Source organism: Nilaparvata lugens, chromosome 10 (assembly GCF_014356525.2).
Source record: "Nilaparvata lugens isolate BPH chromosome 10, ASM1435652v1, whole genome shotgun sequence".
NCBI classification, from domain to species: Eukaryota; Metazoa; Arthropoda; class Insecta; order Hemiptera; family Delphacidae; genus Nilaparvata; species Nilaparvata lugens.
The window spans coordinates 44,014,304-44,040,032 of NC_052513.1; the positions used below are offsets into that span (position 1 = coordinate 44,014,304).

At 36.4% G+C, this 25,729-nt stretch overlaps 1 protein-coding gene across 1 annotated transcript; it reads right to left on the bottom strand.

Moving 5' to 3' along the window:
* LOC111043903 (sedoheptulokinase) lies at window positions 1-25,729 on the bottom strand. Its single transcript, XM_022328943.2, has 10 exons — window positions 25,329-25,729; window positions 23,673-23,784; window positions 20,662-20,807; window positions 18,708-18,991; window positions 16,218-16,314; window positions 12,295-12,463; window positions 9,906-10,037; window positions 3,070-3,213; window positions 876-1,071; window positions 1-433 (listed from the first exon to the last, which is right to left on the bottom strand). The coding sequence occupies exons 2-10, from the start codon at window positions 23,764-23,766 to the stop codon at window positions 241-243; spliced, it is 1,455 nt and encodes a 484-aa protein (XP_022184635.2). The 5' UTR covers window positions 23,767-23,784; window positions 25,329-25,729; the 3' UTR covers window positions 1-240.

A 25,729-nucleotide genomic window follows, 5' to 3' on the forward strand; every position in this document is an offset into this window, starting at 1 on the left:
CCATACGGATTTACTTTACCTGATTTGAAGCTCAATATTATATGGAATGATCATAGTGGGTTAATGATGTAGAAACCAGTTCAAACCTGATGTTGAAACCGGTTGGTGGGATCTCACCAACAAAAGCCATACGGATTTACTTTACCTGATTTGAGACTCAATATACGGAATGATCATAGCCTAGTAGTTACTGATGTTGAAACCAGTTGATACCTGATGTTAAAACCGGTTCGAACCAGTTCAGCTGGGTGGTGCTAATGAAGCGACAGCCAAGGCAGCTCCCCAAGCAGCGTCTCCGCCCGGAATGAAGACAACAGGCAGCTGATAGCAGAGACGCACCTCTTCCTGTAGCACTTTGTTTCTCGTCAACGCAGATCCTATGCCCAGTATGCGCGAAATGTTAGCATCCAGTAGCATTTCACGAGGCATCACACTGAAAATCAAGCATATCAATGCTTGTAAAACATCTTTATGACACAGAACAACTTCAAAAAACAAAAACAAACAAGACTGTGGAACAATTTTAGGTTAGGAACACTAGTTGTTGTCTCAGCTCGACTAGTTAGTTCGGCCTGATAGAGCCGGAAAATCCCATTCAATTCGGATCGAAAAATTGATCTGTTGCAATGGACAAGCATCTATTCCTTTCTTTGTTGGGGGATCGTTCGGACGAGTTCGGTAGTTTTCGGCCGATGCTAGTTCGGACGAAAACGGTTCTAGTGGACGGCCCACCAAACAGTTATAAACTCGAAAAATATTTTGTAACAAGCCAATAAAGACAAATGATTGAAATAGATTTTATATTGAGACAGAACACTGAAGGAAGCACTAATTCAATACAATAGTGTAATTACTCACAAGTGAACTATACAAACCTGTGCAGATTGGTGATAATGCCGCGACAGATAGATTTGAACACTTTGCCAAGCGACAGATTGCCGGGATCTATGTTGCAGATGGACGCATTCTGTTGGGGTGCATGCCGCTCACCAAGCAGCGTCGGCACAACGCACAGCTCCGATTCGGCTGCGTCATCACCCGCCAACTCCATCACACGAGACCATAGGTTGCCTGCAATCACGGCGAAAATATTAACAAAACAATATATTATTTTTCTTCATCGCGATATTATTCCTTAACTCAAGACCACAGATTGCCTGCAATCATGACAGAAAAAACAATATTATTCCTCCCCGGATTTGTTCAAGCTCAACTCCTCCAAAAATAACGCAATATTGAACGAAAACGAATTGATATTGTCATAGAGAAAAGATAGCATAAGAAGATATTTATTTATTATTTATTAGATAGAGCGAACAATACAATAGTCGGAAAAGAAAAAACAGGCTATTGCCCAAAACTTCTTCAATTTCCTGATTTTGTCACAAATCGTCCAAATATTATGTAGGTTATATGCCATGGTATGGGTCGTCTATGTTCCAAATTTCACTGTTAACTTGAGCCGATAGCACAGAATACATACAGAATGGAAAGTCGGCTAGTATCCTGACGCCAAAATCCGCCATCTTGAAAGAAAGTCTAGCATTGTAATAGTCAAATTCAAATTTATTCATAGAAAACATATTTACAAAATAATAGTGTAACAATAATTTAAAGAATATACTCCCTGCGTGGATGATCTGTCCGTGTGCAGGAAGGAGTCGAACTGAATCAGACAGTTTGGATTGAATTTATGAAATTATGATAATTGAACATAGCTTGGAATTGAAAGTGAAATATGAAAAAAATATATATATATATGATTGCAGTATAAACATAAAAATTATGTATGTTTCGGAACAGTAGCGGTAATTTTAATTTCTAACAAGATGGCGTGACGTGGTCTTGGTGCACTCAAATCTTGGCATCATGTAAAATGCATTGGTTGGATTGATATTTTCCATTCTGTATGTATTCTGTGCCGATAGTCCCAGTAGTTCTTTTTCGTGAATCAATGTGGCGCTGGTAGTCTCTCATACTGTGCCGTTCTTACACTTTGGTCCAATTCACACTAAGGTCGAGAAGAGACTCGATTCTAGTGGAGAGCATGTGTTTCCAAATGGTGACACTCAGACCAGTCGATTCTAGTCCTCCGCGACGTCACCATTTGAAAACACATGCTCTCGACTAGAAGTCTTTTCTCGACCTGAGTCGCGTAAGTGTGAATTGAACATTTCACCCGGCAAAAACAGTGATAATAGACAGTAGTTGACAGTAATCGGTGTGAGTTAACAAGAACTCGGTTTGAAATTTGGAACATAAACAATATATAATGTATACATGTCCAACGTACATGGGAATAAAATTTATTGGTTGTCTCCCAGGTTGCATAAGACATGAACCTGATAGATCAAAATTTAAGGAATTGCTGAGAGCATATTTGATGGATTTAGCATGCTACAGTATAAATGAGTTTACTGTAAAAAAATGAATTTTATACAGTCACTAATTTCTCTTTAGCTTTAAGTTAGTTTAAGTTTTTGACTTTTTCATGTACATTTTCATGTATGTTTTGGAAAGAAATAAATGATTGATTGATTGATTGATATATCACGGGTTATCCTCTCATCTTTCTCTATGGTAGAACCAATGTATTTGTAGAATGTATTTGCCAATTAAGTTATCGTATTATATACTAGATTTATACACTAAAACAGTATAATGAGGGTTTCAAATATGTATACACTCTGACAGTGACAGTGAACCAACTCGCTGATGGCCTCAGTCAATTACTGACAACGTTTTTATCAGGCTAAAGATGTCGTCAAAACCACGGTATATAGAAGAAGACGGTAGGTGTCACGCGCATGATTGTGCTAAATTTACGGTGTAGCTGACGTCATTTTATATCCAATCATCTGTTTTTAACAAATAAGTTTCATGAATTGCCAATAGGTGTTAAAAACCTCGGTAGGTGGCGATGACGCAATCTAGCTGGCTGGGCACTGCGCACACATTTCATGACCCCTACCGTTTTTATCTAAATACCGTGGTCAAAACCACAAGTGGTATGGTAAACCATCTAAGTAGTTCTCACTATTGCTGAATTGAAATCATTATAATACTGACCTTGAGGCAAGTGAAACCCAAGATCTAGAGTCCACTGCTGTAGCATGGATATGAATGTAGCAAGAGCATTGCCCCCATTCAACGAAGCCGCTACAGCCAGCGTCTCACCTCCAAAATACGGAAAGTACTCTACGGGCCAATTATCTGTCAACAAAAATACATAAAAATGTTTTATTCAAATATCAACCAAAAGTGTACAGATCTACCAACGTTAGTAGACAGAAGGTTGATCACTCACAGGTGAAAGATTCGAAGTGGTGGGGGAAACGCCAGCGTGACGTCACGTGTAGTAAAAAAGTGATAGAGTAACCACACTGAGCATACAGTTTATTCACTGTATCTTCAAATACATCGTCGTTTAATCCCCTCAAGATTGACCTAGAACTTAAAAATTCTCCATACTTATAGCGATTGAATCACTGATTCTAATGATGTTGTTAAATACTTCAAGTTCATTCAACTTGTATGAATAAAGTTGAGTTGAAAGTTTTTCAAGAATCTAAAAACGTGACACGAAAAAGTTAATACTCTGGAAAAGCGTTAGTAGACAACGTTATACTATTATAATTTCAGATTAACCCATAAAAAATCTTGATAAACCAATGCATTGCAATAATCCGATAAACCGATTCCAATAAATCCGAAGAATTTCATTCATATAAATGCACTGAACATATGCTGGTATCGAGCACATGTTCTACGAGAATCAAAATATCTCATCCCCGAAATTCACAAGCTGATGTATAGCCAAACTACAAAATATAAACACGACCTAGAAGATGAAGAAACCTTAAGGATTTGAAAGGGAAGGTTAGGAGGTGGGGTTTTTGCTTTTATATGGCAAAATACTTGTATTATTCAAATGTTTTGATAATTATTGTAAAGCAGAAACAGAAATCTTGCATGTCAGAAAATGTTTGTGTTATATAATTTGACTATACGTCACCGTATGATTCTCAAGAATGCGATATTCTGCCTACTCTGTACTACAGCCTACGTCACGACTGCAGTTCCCCCACTCCAATTGCATTTCAACTAAAATACTATAGATGAGTGACCAACCTTCTGTCTACTAACTTTGCAGATCTACAGTATTTATTACTTTCATTTTATACTAACAGGTAACCCGTGTTTCGTAAGAGTCTATTTGAAACCCTTAGGTACTTGTAGTACCTAACAGTTATTTTATTTTTATAACCTGACGATCACCGAAACTAGTTGTTGAACTATTTTAAAGTTTTTAAAAATAAAGGGTACTTCAAGATTTTTATATTGTTTTTGTTATTTTAAAAATTAGCCAACGTGATGAAGTGTTTTTTACTTTCCTTGCCCTATTACCATAGGTAAGGAAAGTATTGCTTTCCAAAAAAAATTAAGGTACCCCGATTTCAAGTTTTCTATACGTTTCAAGGTCCCCTGAGTCCAAAACATGATTTTTGGATGTTGGTCTGTGTGTGTGTGTGTGTGTGTTGTGTGTGTGTGTGTGTGTGTGTGTGTGTGTGTGTGTATGTGTGTATGTCTGTGAACACGATAACTCCATTCCTAATTAACCGATTGACTTGAAATTTTCAACTTAAGGTCCTTATACCATGAGGATCCGACAATAAGAAATTCAATAAAATTCAATTCAGAATGCCGGAAAAAATGGCGGATAATGGCTAAAAACCATGTTTTTCACGGTTTTCTCGAAAACGGCTCTAACGATTTTCTTCAAATTTATACCCTAGATAGCTATTTATAAGCCCTATCAACTGACATGAGTCTCATTTCTGGGAAAATTGCAGGAGCTCCGTAATATTCCTGAGAAGGATGAATTTTGTTAAATTTCTATCACGATTTTCTCAAAAATGACTTGACCGTTTTTTTTCAAATTCATACCCTGTATAGTTATATATCAGCTCTATTGACTGGCATGAGTCTCCTCCCTGAGAAATTAACAGGGGGTCCACCCCATCCTTAAGAAATTTACTTTGTAACCTCCTTCTCGTGCGTGAGGTAGGTAGGGAGAGCAGATTATTCAAAAGAACACATGTCGATATTTTATTTGTAGAACAGCTGTTTTGACAACTTTTAAAAAATCCTCAAATTTCATAATTCAAACAAAGGGAAATGTACTCTGAACACAATCACAATAGTATAATCTGAGTTTTAATTATTTATCGGCATAATGTTATTCCCTAAATTATTCTCGTTAATGAGGATTATACATCAATGAGCAAGGAAAGTTGTGTGAGTGTACCACACCTGATTTTTTATTTTTATAACCTGACGATGGTGTGATCACCGAAACTAGTTGTTGAAGTATTTTAAAGTTTTTAAAAATCAAGGGTACTTCAAGATTTTTATATTGTTTTTGTTATTTTAAAAATTAACCAACGTGATAAAGTGTTTTTTTATTACCTAACAGTTCTATTAATCAGTTATGTATCTACTTTTGTTACCATTTGACGTTGTAATGCATTTTGATGTTCTCTTTTGCTACTACAATAAAACATTTCTTTATTTAAAACTTGACAAACTGAAAACTTGACCGAGTGGAATCTTGAAGAGTTTGAAATAGGCCTAGAACCATCCTCGGTTGATTAAGAATTTATTTATTTATTTATTTATTTCTTTCTTCATACGTGGATACAATAACAAATCATATAAATATGATTGGAAGGAACAACAGTATCGTATTATATACTGGCTTTATACACTAAAACAGTATAATGAGGGTTCCAAATATGTATACACTCTGAGAATATAGAGAATATGGAGAATGTCAAGTTAATCAGTCCATTAGCTCAGACGTGATGATGCGTCAAACATAATTTTCCTATTCCGTACGTGTATAAGCCAGTTCTTTCCTTTATATGTATAGTATAGATAAGTTCTTCAACTTGCTGCTGACCTAATAAAGTGACAGAACTCAAATCTTGTTTAGAAACCTTTCTCAAATTAATGCCAACCTGGAAAAATTGGACTGGTTATTAATTAAGTTGCCAATTTTAACCATATGTTTCGAAGAGTTAAGCCGTGTCCACACTGATAAATGATTGACATACATGTTCGACAAACATGTTTGTTGAGGAGCACAGGGACAAACATTTTAAAAAGTTTGGACAATCATTGTTCGTCAAACAAAAAATGACTGTTTTTCCAAACATTTTCAGAGTTGACAGCTGTAAAACATAAAAAGTGTTCTTCCCACTGTAATATTACATTTTTTCTCGATTGGAATCGAATCTTCAATTCGAGATCTATAAAACTTTATAGTAAATATCAGAGTCATTAATATACGGACAACTTTTTGACTGAGAATTTATCGTAAATGATTGTGTTGCATATTCCATGGTGTCACCGAGGCTGGGTTGACAGAATTAACAGATAAATGGTTTATTTAAATAGAGATGATATATAAAAATTTAAAATAATAGTTTCAAAATAAAGTTTTATTGAGAACAAATATAAAATGTGAATTCTAAACTTGTAATTTATAAATTTTGGTGACGTGTCCATGACGTAGACAATGATTTTGAGATGTGGTTTTTGTTCTGACGACGAGGCTTCCTTCTTCTCTAAAACTAATGGCTGGCTGTGTGTGTTGTAATTTTGTGCTATCTGAATATTTTTCTGTTTAAGTGAATTTTTAATGTTTTAAATTGAATTTTTGAACAGTTTATAGTGTTCTATTTTGTCTATAATTGATTTGTGTGTATACAAGCCTATAGCCAATTGTTTTCAACTATATAAACTGGATAAGTATTTAGCTCGTAATGGTTTTAGATGCTTAAGTGTGTTGTATATTGTTTTGTATATTGCCAAAATCCTTCTGAAGATTATAAGTTGGTTTGCTCTGAAAACTGAATTTCTCATTCATAGGCGATAGATCCATTCATAGTTTATCAAGAATCTATTACGTTGGAGCCGATAACTATCCTTAGGTTAATAGGTGAAAATTTGCTATCCAACCGATTTAGGAGAAATTGGTAGCACGGCACCACTTACAAATATTTTGTTTGGTGACTCCTCCACACTGGTCATGGGCAAACATTATTATTATTATTATTATTATTATTATTATTATTATTATTATTTTTCATCCACTGACCTCCTATAAAAGGGGTATTTGGACTTGTCAATGTCGTAAGTCAATAAAATACAGAACATAAATACATAAATGATAAGTCAATATATTTCTTTTCTCTCCAAACCTTATCTCGACGCTCGTGGTTTAGAACATAAATAGGCACATGAAAAGTCAATACATTTTTTCTATTCTCTCTAAACCCCATTTCGACACTTGTAGTACTCTCTGAACTCTTCATTTGAGTACGCGCATATGGACAGCAGCTCCTTCTTTAATTGTTCTCTGAATTTTGTACCAGTCATTTCTTTTATATGAGCTGGTAATAAATTATACAACCGAATACCCGAACTCCTAGCACCTCGCTCATACATGGTTGTCTGGTGTGTGTCGTCTCTTAGGTTGTTCCTATATCTTGTTGGGTATTGATGGAATGTTCCGCCTGTATTAAATTCATGTATATGCGTGGGCGGAGCGACTGTGGTTCGATGGTGGTACGAGGGAGGAGCGTGCTCGGTGCGGGTTGGAAGCGCGAATATGTGTACGCAGCTTTAGGTACTTGTAGTACCTAACAGTTTTTTTATTTTTATAACCTGACGATGGTATGATCACCGAAACTAGTTGTTGAACTACTTTAAAGTTTTTTTAAAAAAAAGGGTACTTCAAGATTTTTATATTGTTTTGTTATTTTAAAAATTAGCCAACGTGATGAAGTGTTTTTTTTTTTTACCTAACAGTTCTATTAATCAGTTATGTATCTACTTTTGTTACCATTTGACGTTGTAATGCATTTTGATGTTCTCTTTTGCTACTACAATAAAACATTTCTTTATTTAAAACTTGACAAACTGAAAACTTGACCGAGTGGAATCTTGAAGAGTTTGAAATAGGCCTAGAACCATCCTCGGTCGATTAAGAATTTATATGGAGAATGTCAAGTTAATCAGTCCAGTAGCTCAGACGTGATGATGCGTCAAACATAATTTTCCTATTCTGTACGTGTATAAGCCAGTTCTTTCCTTTATATGTATAGTATAGATAAGTTCTTCAACTTGGTGCTAACCTAATAAAGTGACAGAACTCAAATCTTGTTTAGAAACCTTCCTCAAATTAATGCCAACCTGGCAAAATTGGACTGGTTATTAATTTAGTTGCCAATTTTAACCATATGTTTCGAAGAGTTAAGCCGTGTCCACACTCAAACACTCAACACATGTTCGACAAACATGTTTGTTGAGGAGCACAGGGACAAACATTTTAAAAAGTTTGGACAATCATTGTTCGTCAAACAAAAAAATCTGGTGTGGCGCACTCACACAACTTTCCTTGCCGTTATGAAAATTGATCACCTGACGCTAGTGTTCCCGCGCTTCTCAAGTCTACTTTTCTAAGATCTGAGCCAGCTGGTGATAGGACAATAGCGCTGCAGACACACGAAGTCTCTTCGTAGTGAATGATTTAATAGAATCAACAGTTGCCAACAGTTTGCAATTGAATAGTCTTATTTTCTCTAATTTCGAGCTTATTTTAAATTTTAGGTGAAAATGCTACTAAACATTAATTGTAGAGATTTCTATGCTCTATCTTTTCCACTTGACATTTTTTGTCTAAATTGTATCTGAAGCCTGATAATTGGGAATCTGAAATCAAACTTTGCATAGATGGTGCAGTTCTCCTGAAATTTTTACAGATATGAGACTTGTGGCAGTTGATAGAGCTTATCAATGACTTCAATAAGTATGAATTTGATCGAAATCGTTGGAGCCGTTTTTGAGAAAATCGCGAAAAACCCTGTTTTTGACAACATTTTCGCCATTTTAGACGCCATCTTGAATCGCATTTGATCGAAATTGTTCGTGTCGGATACTTATAGCGTAAGGACCTTAAGTTCCAATTTCAAGTCATTCCGTTAATTGGGAGATGAGATATCGTGTACACAGACGCACATACACTCATACACACACACACACACACACACACACACACACACACACACACACACACACACACACACACCACACACACACACACACACACCACACAGACATACAGACCAATACCCAAAAACCACTTTTTTGGACTCAGGGGACCTTGAAACGTATAGAAATTTAGAAATTGGGGTTCCTTAATTTTTTTCGGAAAGCAATACTTTCCTTACCTATGGTAATAGGGCAAGGAAAGTAAAAATTACTGTTTTTCCAAACATTTTCAGAGTTGACAGCTGTAAAACATAAAAAGTGTTCTTCCCACTTACAAATATTTTGTTTGGTGACTCCTCCACACTGGTCATGGGCAAACATTGTTTGTCAAACATAATAGAATTTGCCCTAACTTTTTCAACAAACATGTTTGTCGAACATTTGTTCAGTGTGGACACGACTTTAGTCTCTAGATTATAGTTCTATGTACAATGTAAGCCGTATGAAATTTGAACATTAATTCTGAAAAATCTAGAAGGATTGAAATTTGGGCTTCAAGGTGCACGAGATTGATGTTTTTAGAATCTATGTGCAAAATTTGGAGATCTAAATCATTCCCGTTTTCCGGTATGCAATCCACAAGTTGACATGTTTTGATGCAAATAAACGAACGAACACAACCCTACTCTCTCTTATTAAGACTGTTCAATTTTGAGTGATAGAACACTTTTGTACAGAACTTAAACATTTCATACTTTAATGAATTATCATGTGAACAAAAATATCAAGCTTGAGCGAAAGATAAACTCAGGTTTTTTAAGACTGAATAATAATTGAACATTACTAACCGTCTGCCATTTTTGGATGGAAATTGTTGGCGATAAATGCAAGCTGAGCAGAAGTCGATATATTTAGGACGGCATCGTCGGAATTCCGCAGCGTAGATAGCACCGAGCATTGGAGGTCACCCATTGCCACACCTTCAAATAAAATTTAAATTAAAATTTAATTAACAAAATGTTAATACAAATAGACAGAATAATTAAACAGTTAATAATTTATATGTTTTTCCATTATTATCACACAAATTGACTCAACACTTCGCCCACATTTGTAATAGCTCCTGGGAACTGTAACTTCAACTGTAAGGCTCAACTCACACTCACGCGACTCAGGTCGAGAAGAGACTCGACTCTAGTGGAGAGCATGTGTTTCCAAATGGTGACACTCAGACCAGTCTCTAGTCTCCGCGACCACCATTTTAAAACACATGCTCTCGACTAGAGTCGAGTCTCTTCTCCACCTGAGTCGCGTAAGTGTGAGTTGAGCCTAACACTTACTTACTGGAACTGTAACTATAGTGAGGTCCACGTTATAATGGCAGTGGAGAAAGATAGGAGAAAAACGTTGCCGATCCTCTGTCTTGTCAATGTCTTCTATAGAAGGTAGCTGATACAGGTTTATTGATGTAATATAATGGTTAATTCTCGTTTAAAATAATCAATTATATTTTATTAAGCAAGAAATTATATTTTTCAATAACTTAATAATGAATTTTCATAATTGAGATGAAATATTTTGTTGATAAATTATCAATTCTACATTGTTAAAAGACGATCTAGCAACAGAGCAAAGCGAGAAAGAGATAGCGCTATCCGCTTTGTTTAATAGACAAGGATAGCAATACCATTGCTAATCAAACACTGCCATTATAACGTGGACCTTATTATAGTCTCACATAATATGAATAATTATAATCGTATGGCTCTTATCGATAGAGAGTGAATGACGGGTGTTCCACCGCACCTAAGTATATAATTTGAGCTGCCAATGGGCATCAAGACTTTAAATATTATCAGCCGGGACTGACATTCAACGTTCAACGTGCCCAATCGATAACACGTATCAATCAGCGTAGCCTATAGATGTCAGAGTATAGGCTTAAGGCCTAAATCACCATTAAAACTATCACGACTGTTATTTATCAGCAGGGACCGACACTAAACGAGTCCATTCAATAACACTTATCAACCAGCGTAGCCTACAGGTGACATAGTAGAGGCTCAAGGCCTAGATAAAAATATCTATTACCATTAAAAGTAAAGGCTTGAAGCCTAAATAACCAACCATTTAGGTGGACCATCCACTGGAACCGATTTCGTCCGAACTAGCATCGGCCGAAAACTACCGAACTCGTCCGAACGATCCCCCAAACAAAGAAAGCTATAGATGCTCGTCCATTGCAACAGGTTCATACGTCCGTGCACGGCCGTCTCCGGCCGATCAATTTTTCGATCCGAATTGAATGGGAATTCCGGCTCTATCCGGCCAAAGTCGAGCTGGGACAACATCATCCTAACCTCAAAATTGTTTTGTCTGTTTTTGTTTTCTGAGCTTGTTCTGTTTTTATCAGAGCCAAGAAATATAGAGATAATATATATATTATCAGAGATTAGAGATTAAATATATTTTATCAGAGACATGAATAATATTATGCTTATCCTTTATCTATGAAGATAAAGTTTTTTTTGGCTTATGCTTATTCTTTATCTATGGTTTTATAAAGTTTCAACTATGGACATATATGAAAAGTTGATAAGTTTGGTTCAAGAGCATGTTCCATTGTGAGATATGCGAGACAAAAGATATCATCGTCGTGATGTTCAAAGGAATCTGTAGACAAAGATTGCTGAACTAATAGGATCTGAAGGTGAGATTATTGTAATGAATAACTAATTTAGTGGATATTTGTTTATTCAATTTTCAAAATCTCAATATAGCCTAATCATTGTTTATGAAAATTTTTGGTGTCTATGATAGTACTTAATTCAATAATTGGCAACCAGCCAACTACTGAACTAGACTGACGTGAACTATTCCAATGGACGACCATATTCGGCCGAATTAACGGCCGGCAGATTCGTCCGATTCAACGGCCGAACGCATCGGTTGAATACGGTTCCAGTGAACGGTTACACTTAGGCTCAACTCACATTTACGCGACTCAGGTGGAGAAGAGACTCGACTCTAGTCGAGAGCATATGTGTTTCCAAATGGTGACACTCAGACCAGTCGATTCTAGTCTCCGCGACGTCACCATTTGAAAACACATGCTCTCGACTAGAGTCAAGTCTCTTCTCGACCTGAGTCGCGTAAGTGTGAGTTGAGTCCAAAGCTATCATCTTTTAACACATATTAAATACTGATTTTAAATATATGGTATTTTTAGTAACTAACCTATAGGTGTTCCGGCCGGAATACAATGCCAGGGTTCGGCGAGACACCCGGCCAGAGTACCAGAGTCAACCACAGTGGGAAGTAGGTCGACCGGAAACGAGGCCTCTTGTAGCAGCTCAGTGTTCCACTGCCCCGCAACTGGGTCAAAGTAGCCCCAACTGGCTGCGTTCTGGGTCAAAAGAACAATCATATTAATCGAAAAAGTAGAATCATAACGAAATTATAGCATAAGAAGATATGCCATGATACAGGGCTGATTGTCAGTGAATCAGAGGACAATAAATTCTAAATTTCGGCCGACAATCAGTTGAAAAAATAGAAAATACAGCATAAGAAGATATCCCACGTTTTGTAGAATTCATTTAATGTTTAGAAGTTTTGTATCAAATTAGGGTGTTGTGTATCAAGTTGAGATGATACTGTATCACCACTCTAACGGCCGGTTTCCGAGCTCGGGATTTAGCTAAGTTCTAGACTTTAAACAGCTGGAGTCAGAAAATTAGCTTTCCAAAACGGGGCGTAGTCGCAGCTTTTATAACAGAAGTCGCAGTTTTTATTTTCTCATTTCTATAAGTGGAAACGTTTTTCCTTGACGAAATTAGACATTTCTAAATAATTCAAAATAGCTGAAACTTTAAACTATTTTCTCTTTATTTTGTGTTTAATTTTCTAGTTTTTTAAAATTTAATTCAAACGTGACTATGACAATGTCTGCGACTACGCCCCGTTTTGGAAAACCAATTTTCTGACTCCAGCTGTTTAAAGTCTAGGACTTAGCTAAATCCCGAGCTCGGAAACCGGCCATAAATGTCGGCCGACAATCGGTTGACAATATAGCATAAGAAGATATCCATCGTTTTGTAGAATTCGTTCAATGTTTGGAAGTTATGTATCAAATTATGGTGTTGTGTATCAAGTTGAGATGATGCTGTTTCACCATTCGAAATGTTGGCCAATAGTCTGTTGAAAATATAGCATAAGAAGATATACCACATTTTGTAGAATTCATTCAATGTTTGGAAGTTTTGTATCAAATTATGGTGTTGTGTATCAAGTTGAGATGATATTGTATCACCACTCTAAATATCGACCGACAATCGGTTGAACATATAGAAGAAGATATCCCACATTTTGTAGAATTCATTCAATGTTTGGAAGTTTTGTATCAATTAAGGTGTTGTGTATCAAGATGAGATGATGGTGTATCACCACTCTAAATGTCGGCCGATAGAAAATATCCCACGTTTTTTTTAGAATTCATTAAATTTTTGGAAGTTTTGTATCAAATTATGGTGTTGTGTATCAAGTTGAGATGATGCTGTATCACCACTCTAAATGTCGTCCGACAATCGGTTGAATATATAGCATAACAAGATATCCCACATTTTGTAGAATTCATTCAATGTTTGGAAGTTTTGTATCAAATTATGGTGTTGTGTATCAAGTTGAGGAGATTCTGTATCACCACTCTGAATGTCGTCCGACAATCGGTTGAATATATAGCATAAGAAGATGTCCCACGTTTTGTAGAATTCATTCAATGTTTGGAGTTGTGTATCCAATTATGGTGTTGTGTATCAAGTTGAGATGATGCTGTATCACCACTCAAAATGTCGTCCGACAATCGGTTGAATATACAGCATAAGAAGATATCCCACGTTTTGTAGAATTCATTCAATGTTTGGAGTTGTGTATCCAATTATGGTGTTGTGTATCAAGTTGAGATGATGCTGTATCACTACTCCAGATGTCGGCCAACAATCGGTTTTAAAATACAGCATAAGAAGATATCCCACGTTTTGTAGAATTCATTCAATGTTTGGAGTTGTGTATCCAATTATGGTGTTGTGTATCAAGTTGAGATGATGCTGTATCACTACTCCAGATGTCGGCCAACAATCGGTTTTAAAATACAGCATAAGAAGATATCCCACGTTTTGTAGAATTCATTCAATGTTTGGAGTTGTGTATCCAATTATGGTGTTGTGTATCAAGTTGAGATGATGGTGTATCACCACTCTAGATGTCGGCCAACAATCGGTTTTAAAATACAGCATAAGAAGATATCCCACGTTTTGTAGAATTCATTCAATGTTTGGAGTTGTGTATCCATTATGGTGTTGTGTATCAAGTTGAGATGATGGTGTATCACCACTCTAGATGTCGGCCAACAATCGGTTTTAAAATACAGCATAAGAAGATATCCCACGTTTTGTAGAATTCATTAAATGTTTGGAGTTGTGTATCCAATTATGGTGTTGTGTATCAAGATGAGATGATGGTGTATCACCACTCTAGATGTCGGCCAACAATCGGTTTTAAAATATAGCATAAGAAGATATATCTCACGTTTTGTAGAATTCATTCAATGTTTGGAGTTTTGTATCAAATTATGGTGTTGTGTGTATCAAGTTGAGATGATATTGGATATATGATATGAATGAAGTTGAGCATTTACTCATACTTCTAAAATATGGAGCATATGCTTCATTTTCTATGAATAAACGTGAGCAAAACCTTTTGCTCATGCTCATCAAAAAATTGCTTGAGCATTTGCTCAAAAGTAAAAGCTTATGCTCAAAATTGTATGAATAAACTAGAGCATTTGCTCAACTTTTGAAGCAAATACTTCAAAAAAAGGTGAGTCTACTCTGGAGCAGCTTTTCACCTTCTTCTCATATTAAAATGGCTCAGCTAATTTGTGTGAGTAAGAGGAAACTATACCAGATACGTTCACAACCAAAAGCTGAGAACTATAAAACTCTTTTTAGATTCAACCATGATATAATATCACCATTATTCCTACAAAAAAAAAATACAAAAGATACCTATCCGATATAAATATAGCCATCATGGAATAGGAGATAGGCATTTAAGAAGATGAGAGTGTGGACGATTATAAGAAGGCTATTGAGATCAATCAATCAATCAATCAATCAATCTATCAATTTCTTTATTCAAAACATACATCAAAATGTACATGAATGCGTCTTTCTTTATTATTTTCAAAATAATAAAATAAATACAAGTAAAAAACAAAATACATCAACAATAGGTAGTCTAAATACATAATGAGTTGGCACTATAAAATTCTTCATAACTGTATAATTCTAATTCCACGATATACTTTTTCAGTTTGTTTTTAAACCTTGTAATATCTTTTTCATGATTTATCTTAGTAGGAAGGTAAGTGATGAATTTGATGCCCATATAGGTCGGGCTTTGTTTGTACTTCTCTTTACTATGTTCTTTGATAATAAAGTTGTTCCTATTTCTTATATTATAGTCATGCACACTGGATTGCCTGGGGAATTTGTCTTCATTATTTTTTACGTGTAATATTGTTTTATAAATATAAAGTCCATACACCGTCATTAATTCTAACTTTTTAGAAAATGTCCTGCACGACTCTTGTCTATTTAAATTAAATATTTTTCTTACTGCTTCTTTTTGGAGTTTTAATATCCTATTCAAGTTAAATGCACTAGTCCCACCATAAATCTCAATGCCATATGAAATATGAGAGTGAACAGTGGCATAATACACGGATCTCAAAGTTTTATAAAAGATTATAAGATTATGCTGAAGATTATTATAGAGATGATATTTTTCACGCTATTATTTCAAAATTCAGAACTCAACTAACCTAAAACTCAATTCATGGATAGAGAACAGAGCAGACGACCAAACACAAGCAGTGTCTATACTTGCATATTTAGCGCTTACGTTAGCTATAAATCAAAGTAAGGCCACAAATGGTTTTTGGAAAACCAATTTTTTGACTGTTTGAAGTCTAGAACTTAGCAAAATCCCGAGCTCGGCAACCGGCACATATTTTGACAAAGTATGGACTGGATAATTATTGAACGATAGGACATTAAGAGATATAATTTGTAATTAGTATAATAGTGTTTTTTATTTACCTGGACGGACATGATAGGACGACTCAGATTACACAGCATTGCCACACAGAAGTCCTGAATTGTACCTGCGCAGTTGAAGCGCTTCAGTTTTTCAGGCCTGCAATAATCACACATCATTTATTTCATGATTCAGTCATGGTGTACAGACTACAAGAATAGATAGATATATACTGTAGATAGATAGACTGCCTTCATTTTAACCTAGAGGGCGAAGTTAGGGCGCTACCGGCCCCCTCTCACACTTAACCCTACCTTCTATAGACGTATTTTGTCAACGCCTTCTATAGACGGTAGCTGATACAGGTTTATTGGTGTAATATTAACTGTTCATTCTAGTTTAAAATAAGACAGTTATATTCTATAAGCAAGAAATTATATTTTTCAATAATTTCATAACGAATTTTCATAATTAAGATGAAATATTCTGTTTATTAACTAGTAGTTCTGTGAACAGTAGACCTCGCGCTCAGTAAGTTACATTGACCTGTTGTTATGTTTTCTCAAAAATTGATAAATAATTTATCAATTTAAAATGTCTAGAAAAAATCCTAAATAAACATAGAGCTTTCTGTCCTATCGTACCGTGACGTGTCGTCCCAGAATGTAAGTGTGAGCGCTGTTATCAGGTCTGGCTGCAACTGTCTACAACGTTGATGGAAAGATACAATTTTCAAGATGTTCGATGTTTTTGAACGTGTAGTATTATAGACAACTGTTTACTAACGTTGATGGAAAGATAAATTTTCAAGATGTTCGATGTTTTTGAACGGGTAGTATTATAGTCCACTAAACAGCTGATTTATGATGAATAATTCTATAGTCTGATTTTTACGGTAATATTGGCGTATGAAGGAGGCTCCTTTTTCCTTTTATATTGTCCTTGAAATGCAAAATTTCCAAAAACCTTGTATATAAGTCGACGCGGAATTTAAAAAGGAACATACCTGTCAAATTTCATGAAAATCTATTACCGCGTTTCGCCGTAAATGCGCAACATAAAAACATATAAACATTTAAACATTAAGAGAAATGCCAAACCGTCGACATGAATTTTAGACCTCACTTCGCTCGGTCAATTATTAATTCTACATTGGTAAAAGACGATCTGGCAACAGAGTAAAGAGAGATATCTCAAGCGAGAATCTTGACGTGATGATGCGTCAAACACAATTTTCCTATCCCGTACATGTATGAGCCAGTTCTTTCCTTTATATCTACACATAAGTTCTTCAACTTGGTGCTAACCTAATGGAGTAAAAGAACTCAAATCTTGTTTAGCAACCTTCCTCAACTTAATGCCAACCTGACAAAATTGCACTGGTTATTAATTTAGTTACTAATTTTAACCATCTGTTTCGAATAGGTAGTCTCTCTAGATTATAGTTCTATATTAACTGTCTTTTATCGTTAGGGCTAATCTTGAATGGAAATAAAAATAAGATTCTGAGTACCCTTTTTTAAATAGCTATTTGTGCAACTAGTGCGCAAAGTGACAGTTTGCTGCACCGAAAGAAAGCGAGGGCGGAATGGTTTGTTGAGTGCAGCAGAGGAACTTTGCTTTGCTATTTCACATTAAATTTTTCCTACAGTTACCATTGAATATGAAAAGTGGGTAATTGTGGGTAAAATGATGGCTGAAATCCATCAAATGTTTGTGTGTGTGTGTGTGTGTGTGATGCTGTTATTAATAAAAACCTTAATTTATTGTCAAATTGAATAATGTAGTAGTAAATGAATGAAGGCGGCTGTCACTCATGTCGCTGTCCTCGAACTCGGTGTCCTTGATATTATTATAGCCTCACTATGAGTGTTACCAACTTAATTTTGATTTTGCTGCACTGGTGCTCCATATAACCTACTAATTATTTTGCGTTGTCATGCTGCAAATCTGGAGTACGCAAAGTACTCTATAAAAAATATAGATAGAACAAATTCGCATTCAAAATGCACGCCAACAATGTCAACAGCTGATTGGGATGGCTGAAAGATAATATGGAAAGTATTAAGAGTACGCAAAGTAATACTTTGCGCACTAGTGCGGAAAAGTGATTCTTTGTGGCCTGCAATCAGTGCAGAAATGGTCACTTTTCAGGGTATCTGTAGGAAAATGTTTTTTTTTCTATTCTTTATTAACATGTGGTATGTACAATGTATGCCGTATGAAATTTCATGTCCCATGAATGAAATTTAAACATTAATTCTGAAAAATCTAGAAGGTTGAAATTTGGGCTAGAATTTATGTGCAAAATTTGAATATCTAAATCATTTCCGTTTTTCCGGTATGCAATTCACAAGTTGACATGTTTTGATGCAAACAAACAACCTAACGAACCCTACTCTCTCTTATTACTGTATATAGATGAGGAATAAATAAATGATAAAAAATCAATTAGTAATATTCGAATATAACTTTTTATTATCACTACAGCTCATCAAAAATTAGTTAAATAAAATACAGTTGGAAAATTGACGAATTAATGAATTGATTACCTGTTTTTGGCAAGCCAGAACAGTGTGTTACAGCCGTAGCCCGAGTAGGCACGCAGGTAGGAGGCCGGCCGAGGCAGTTCGGCGAGGAAGGCCGGATCACACCGTGAGTCCTGCCAAGTGTAGAGCGACGACACGCAGCCGGCCACCACGTCGTAACGCGACGAATCGCAGTCGATCCGCGACCAGGGACGGGACGATGACGATGAATCACCAACTTCAACCGTCTCACCGTATCTCCATAGCATCACACCGTGCATTTGTCCGCTCACTCCTATGCTAACTACCTGAAGCAAATAGACAAATTTCAACTTTAAAAACCTGAATTGAACCACATATTCGACAAATTTATTTCAATTTTATACTACACTATATAGAGCGTGATTATAAAAGGACTTTACAACTTTGAAAGCACATATAAATATTTATTGAAATTACTTGCAGAATTGAATAATATTCTAGAGGCTTTAGAAATAACAAGAGTAATTAAGGAAAATTCCCAGTATAGTTTAAATGACCAGATTCATTTCAACCAATACAACACTACGAATTTAGTTTTATCATAAAATTGTAAGCATACATTAGTCAATAGTTTTTCCATTTACATATTTGTTTTATTATCTCTCACACTTGTTTTCTTGGTTCTTATTTTGTATTGAATGTAAATTTTGTTATCATGGCGATTCTGTTGCTTAAGCCGCCATTTTGTCACACCGTTGAGTGGGAGGAGACTGTCTAGCTGGGCTAATGGCAGGCGTTCATGCCCTTGACCAATAGCAGTACTCGCCTACTAGTATAAATTCTGCTGCTCTTGTATTTAGTTTTAGTTCATCAGAGATTGACAATGGTGTAATAACCGAAACCGGTCTTTCTAAGTATCAATAAATCTGTGGTTTTTGACAATTTCTTAGTCGTTTTCATTCAATATGAATAATTACCACAATCTCAACTTCTCAACTACACAAAAAGTGAAAGTGTCATTTTGTTACAAAACACTGACACTCCAAGTTCAAGGAGTGGGTGTTATTTTTGTTCGTTGTGACAGTCGTTGGTAATGCGACACATCCCACCGATAGTAACCGATTTCTTGCCACACTCGTACCAGCATATGAGGCGTAACTTGTGCAACCGCAGCGATCCAATGTGATCAGATTTCGGAGGTCATTAAGATTGTCTGGAAGAGACGGAACATAAATCTTATCCTTGATGAAACCCCACAGGAAGAAATCCATCGGTGTTAAATCCGGCGAGCGAGATGACCGTGCAATTGGCCCTGCACGGCCAATCCAGCAAAGTTGAGAGCAATTGTCTAGAAAATCCCGAACTTCTCGGTGGAAATGAGGTGGTGTACCGTCATGCTGAAAGTAAAAGGTCACTTTTTCATCTTGTTGACGAATCCGAACTTCTCCATGGAACCGTCAATCGATTTCAACTTCACTGGATTGGCCGTGCAGGGCCAATTGCACGGCCACCTCGCTCACCGATGGATTTAATACCGATGGATTTCTTCCAGTGGGGTTTCATCAAGGATAAGTTCCGCCTCTACCAGACAATCTTAATGACCTACGGGATAGGAAATACACGAATGACGCTTCATCACGTCTGAACTACTGATGCTTGAAATTTAGCATAACAATTCTTAATTTACCGAAGATGCTTATAGGACTATTTTCAATTTGTCAAGTTTTCAGTATGTCAAATTTTCAGTCAGTTATACTTTGCTTGAGAGAAGTAAAATAGTGGAATCAACGGTTTTATCTTCCATCGTCTTCTTCTTCTATATCTAGACTATCTTCTATATAATAAGAGAGACTAGGCTTGTGTTTGTTCGCATCAAAACATGTCAACTTGTGGATTGAAAATCGGGAATGATTAAGATCTCCAAATTTTATAGATTCTAAAAATATCAATCTCGTGCACCTCAAAGCCCAAAATGTCAATTTCCTAATTAATTTACCTGTCTCAACAGCTCCCTGGGCAACCTCGACACACAAATGTGCAGTGCCGACATGATCTTGGGCACATTCTGCTTGTTGCCCTCACAACCCAGTTCACTGGGCACACCCGCCTGCGTGTCTTTGGCCTGTCTCGCCAACACTGTACCTGTAATCAAGTAGATAATAAAATCAATAATAAAGTATATAATGGAGTAAATAATTTAGTAAATAACAAGTCTAGAGCAGCCGTATTCATACCTTGGACCAGTTATAGAATAGACACGGCTTATTGTATATTCATACTGAAGGTCGATGAAGCCAACATCTACTGCCATATCACCATATCGTGACGTCAGCATCGGATAGATAACAATGTAAACAATCTCTGCAGAAAAGTTTTCTGTCCGATGCTGACGTCACGATAAGGTGATATGGCAGTAGATGTTGACTTCAGAGGCTAGACTTCCCAGCGTGTCTATTCTATAACTGGTCTAAGATGCGTACTAATGCCGCAACCACACTATCGCCCAATGCGTACAAATGACGACGAGCGATGAGTGCCTTACTCTTCAAATAAAGAGTAACAGCAATAGCCTAACAAGTAAAAAGCTTGCCCCTTCAAACAAAGAGCTAATGAAAGTCCCTATACGAAAAAGTGAATCCGATCCATTGGTCGAGGAAGTAGACATTCTTCAAATCAACCCACAGTACGCCAAGGTAGAATAGAATAGAATGACTGCCTTTATTTTATACCTGGGAGGGCGAAGTTGGGGCGCAGTCGGCCCTCTCTTACACTTAACCCTCTAAGGTACATATGGCACTAAGGAACCTAGCACGTCGAGGAGAGAACAACCGAGAAAATTATTATGAACATGATTATGATGATACACGCAGTACAGGATCAAGCCTGAGTGATGAAGCAGATCCTCCTGATAGCATCCGGCGAAGATCTTATAGAGATCGCAAAGTGCATTCCTATTTGAAAGACTATTCATTGAAATCCTAACGGAGGGAATAATGTGATGATATTGAGCCATTATACGACTTGTGTCTTCTTCTCATGTTTTTGTTATCAAATGTTCAATTATTTATATTCTAATTCAATCTATTAGGAATTCATTTGTGATCATTAAAGCCTAAAAAGCACAGGCTTATCATTACATCCTTAAACCGGCTCCAGACATGCAGCATTCGGCGAACACCGAGCACACTCGCCGAATCACGAGTAGTGTGGATGGATGTTTGGTATTCGGCAAGCAGCGAACATTCGTGCTCGTTGTTTCAGCCGGCTCCAGACATGCGGCATTCGGCGAACACCGAGCACACTCGCCGAATCACGAGTAGTGTGGATGGATGTTTGGTATTCGGCAAGCAGTGAACATTCGTGCTCGTTGTTTTCCCGGTCAGTGTCGAACTTTTGCACACATCAAAGTGGACAAATGTTCGTATGAAATGTACATACCATATGTTAATATAGAACTATAATCTAGAAATACTACCTCTTCGAAACAGATGGTTAAGATTGGTAAGTAAATTAATAAACAGTCCAATTTTGTAAGGTTGGCATCAAGTTGAGGAAGGTTTCTAAAGGTGCGTACAGACTTTCGTTCCGCTCCGCAACCGAACGTCACTCCAGAGAGCGATTGATGATCGGCCGGCGAGCAACAATGGTTCGACCGGGGAACGCGAGAAGATCTACCATCTTCCGCAACGTTCATGATCGGTGCGAGTAGAGAGAGCGGAGGCGGAGCGATTGCTGTGCGATGGTGGTACGTGGGCGGTACGAGGGAGGAGCGTGCTCGGTGCGGGTTGGAAGCACGAGTATGTGTACGCAGCTTAATGTATCAACGGTAGATGATATTCAGTGACAAATATGAAACCACGCATGTGTGTAGATGTGTGCTCGTTAATCGGCAAAAAGCAAGAAGAATAGTTCGCCAAATGCCGAACATTCGCTGCTTGCCGAATTACGCATGTCTGGAGCCGGCTTTAGAATTGGATTTTGACTGATAGTTTTCTAGTTATTGACGTTTTTCAAAAATATTGAAAAGTATGTATCTCGAAAACTAAGGTCGATATAAGAAAGTTAAACTGGAATTTTTTGTTGCAAATTGCATGTAGAATCTATGGTCTTCACCTTTCGTGAACCCTGTGCATTTATTCATCACAGCATTCTCACAAAAAAAGAGTTGCAAAGAAAGGAACAGAGGTCTTCGAATATTACACCTTCGTGGGACACTCTCTATCTTATCTCTCTATATCTTGACTAGAGATTTAATAGAAATGTGATGTTTCTAAAACTGTAGAACTGAACTCAAATTAAGTAAACAATAACTTATGACTGTAACTGAATAGTTATTTGTGCAACTAGTGCGCAATGTGACAGTTTGCTGCACCGAAAGAAACGTTTACGCCCGAGCCGTAGGCGAGGGCGGAATGGTTTCTTGAGTGCAGCAGAGGAACTTTGCGCACGTATTTCACATTAAGTTTTTCCTACAGTTACCATTGAATATGAAAAGTGGGTAATTATGGGTAAAATTGCCTGAAATCCATCAAATAACTTAGTAGTGTTTGAATGGCGAGGCGGCTGTGTGGTGTGTGCTGTGGTGGCACTGTGCTGTTGCTGTCCTCGTTATAATATATAATAGTAATAATTAGCGCGTTGTGCTTGGTTGCACCTCTGCTCACTATAGCAGCCACAGCAGTCACTGTTACCAACTTCATTTTGATTTTGCTGCACTGTTGCTCCATATAACCTACTTAGTATTTTGCGTTGCCATGTTGCAAATCTGGAGTGCAGAAAAATTTTTCCCGCACTAGAGCGGAAAAGTGATTCTTTGCGTTCTGTAATCAGTGCAGCAATGGCCACTTTTCAAGGTAACTGTAGGAAAAATAATTAATTGATTGATATTGTTCTATGTTCTATAACAATGTGTAACTATTATTATTTTTTATCTTTTTATTGACAATACTCTATGTTTCAACCAAATTCTTGAGTTAATAAAAAATTTATTCATTTATTTTAGCTTACCTCCACCTCCGTTTGCCTCAACAAGACACACCTTCACCGAGGTCGTGCCAATGTCAAGGCCTAGCACTAGTCTCTGGTCCGTACTTCTGCTCATGGTGTAACCGGGTTAGGTCTGCAACAAAACAAGACAATAGTTTAGGAATGTTTCATTTTCACCTGGTAAATAACACAGTCAGGATAGTATATTTAGTTGGGCTGGCCACTAACGAAACGTTTCACTTGTCTGATACGTCCGAACTTGAACATTACCATAGAGAAACAATAGCATAAGTAGATATCCCATGGTAGAGGGCGTTCATGTCGCAACTTTTACTGTTATCCCAAGCCGATTACTGTCGATTATTGTTGATTTTTACTGTTTTGACCGTGTAAGAGTGTATGAACGGCACAATATGAGAGACTACCAGCGTCATAAAGCTTTACGGGAAAGAACTACGTGAGCTATCGGCTTGAGATAACAGTAAAAGTTGCGACATAAACGCCCTATGCCATGGGATATCTACTTATGCTATTGTTTCTCTATGACATTACTGACTGTGTCTTCAACGTAGGTCTGCAGAGGATAAACCATCGTGACTTATGGGTGAACAAAGAAGAATTCAATAAACGAACTCTATGTGCCGGGTGCACAACTGCCAGTTAAATTTTAACCGTGATTAATTCCACGCGAACATTGAATTCTAATTCTATCAGAGAAGCCGTCTTTTCAAAAACGCCTCCTCTTATTGGTTCTCATGGTTAAAATTTAAGCGGCTGTTGTGCAACCGGGCCTATAAATGCATTTGTCCTGTAGGGTGAATTTCAGATAAAAAAATATACGAGAAAGACGTCTAATAGATACTGGCAAGAAATAACTACGTTACAGTTGCGCTACAGCAAATAATAACCAATCTATTATATTTCCTGTGACTTACTGCAATTACTGTAACTTACTAATTTGGTAACAGTGAGCAATCAGAAATAATAAATAGGTTATAGGCCTAATTAAAGTTTACATGATCAGTAGCACAATACCTCTCAATTTCTAGGAATTGGTACTTTTGCCAAATAAATATATGCAAATTTAGCATGTCTCGTTGATAGGGCAGAATTATCAAACAAACAAATATGTGCTAAAGAGAAGATTAAAGCTGTGTTTATACCAAAGTTGTTGCCAAAATGTTAAAAATTTTGTTAATAACTTAATCCTTAAAGATTTTATTAGATTGAACGGAACTTGGCAAGCACATATGTTCATCATGAGTATGATAAGTTATGTTCAATTTAACAGAATCTTCAAGGATAAAGTTATTAAAAAAATGTTTATTTATCTGTCCTTAAAGATTCTATTAGTTTGAACATAACTTATCAAACACAATCATGATAAGCATATGTGTTTGTCTAGTTCCGTTCAATGTAATAATATCTATAAGGACGGAAAAATAAACATTTTATCATAACTATGGTGTAAACGTAGCTTTAGGGTGCAATAGTATTTCAAAAAAAGTTATTATTGGTAATATATATTAACGCAAATTTATTTTAAATTAGAGAGGAGGAAAAACTGAAAATCGGAAAATAAATATCTTCAAAAATAGTGTGGATAGAAATGTGCCATAAATGATAAATTCTAGCCAAACATGTATATAATAATTCAAAAATTGGTCCTAAATTTACCTTCAGAACCTTGCTTCAAGTTCAATAGCTAACCAGACAAGAACTGAGTGGATAATTTGGCTTGACTCTCTTCTTCGACCCCGCAATCATTATCCTATTAGTGGTATGTCGCTTGATTTAATTGATAAGAATGTCATAAAACACACAACAATATTTTGTTATGATAATAGCCGAGCATCGTACATAACCTCTACAAAACCTCTACTCCACATATAACTGTTTATTTCAGTGAGGAATATTTTTAAAACATTTTCATCTCAATACTTTAAAATGTTATATAACTCTCACATTATTATCAAAGCATAAACCGGATTAATTACAATAAATGAAATAAAAGGAAAATATTAGAAATTAAGATATGAAAATTCATTCCAGAGGGGTGACCACGGCCAACTTTATCT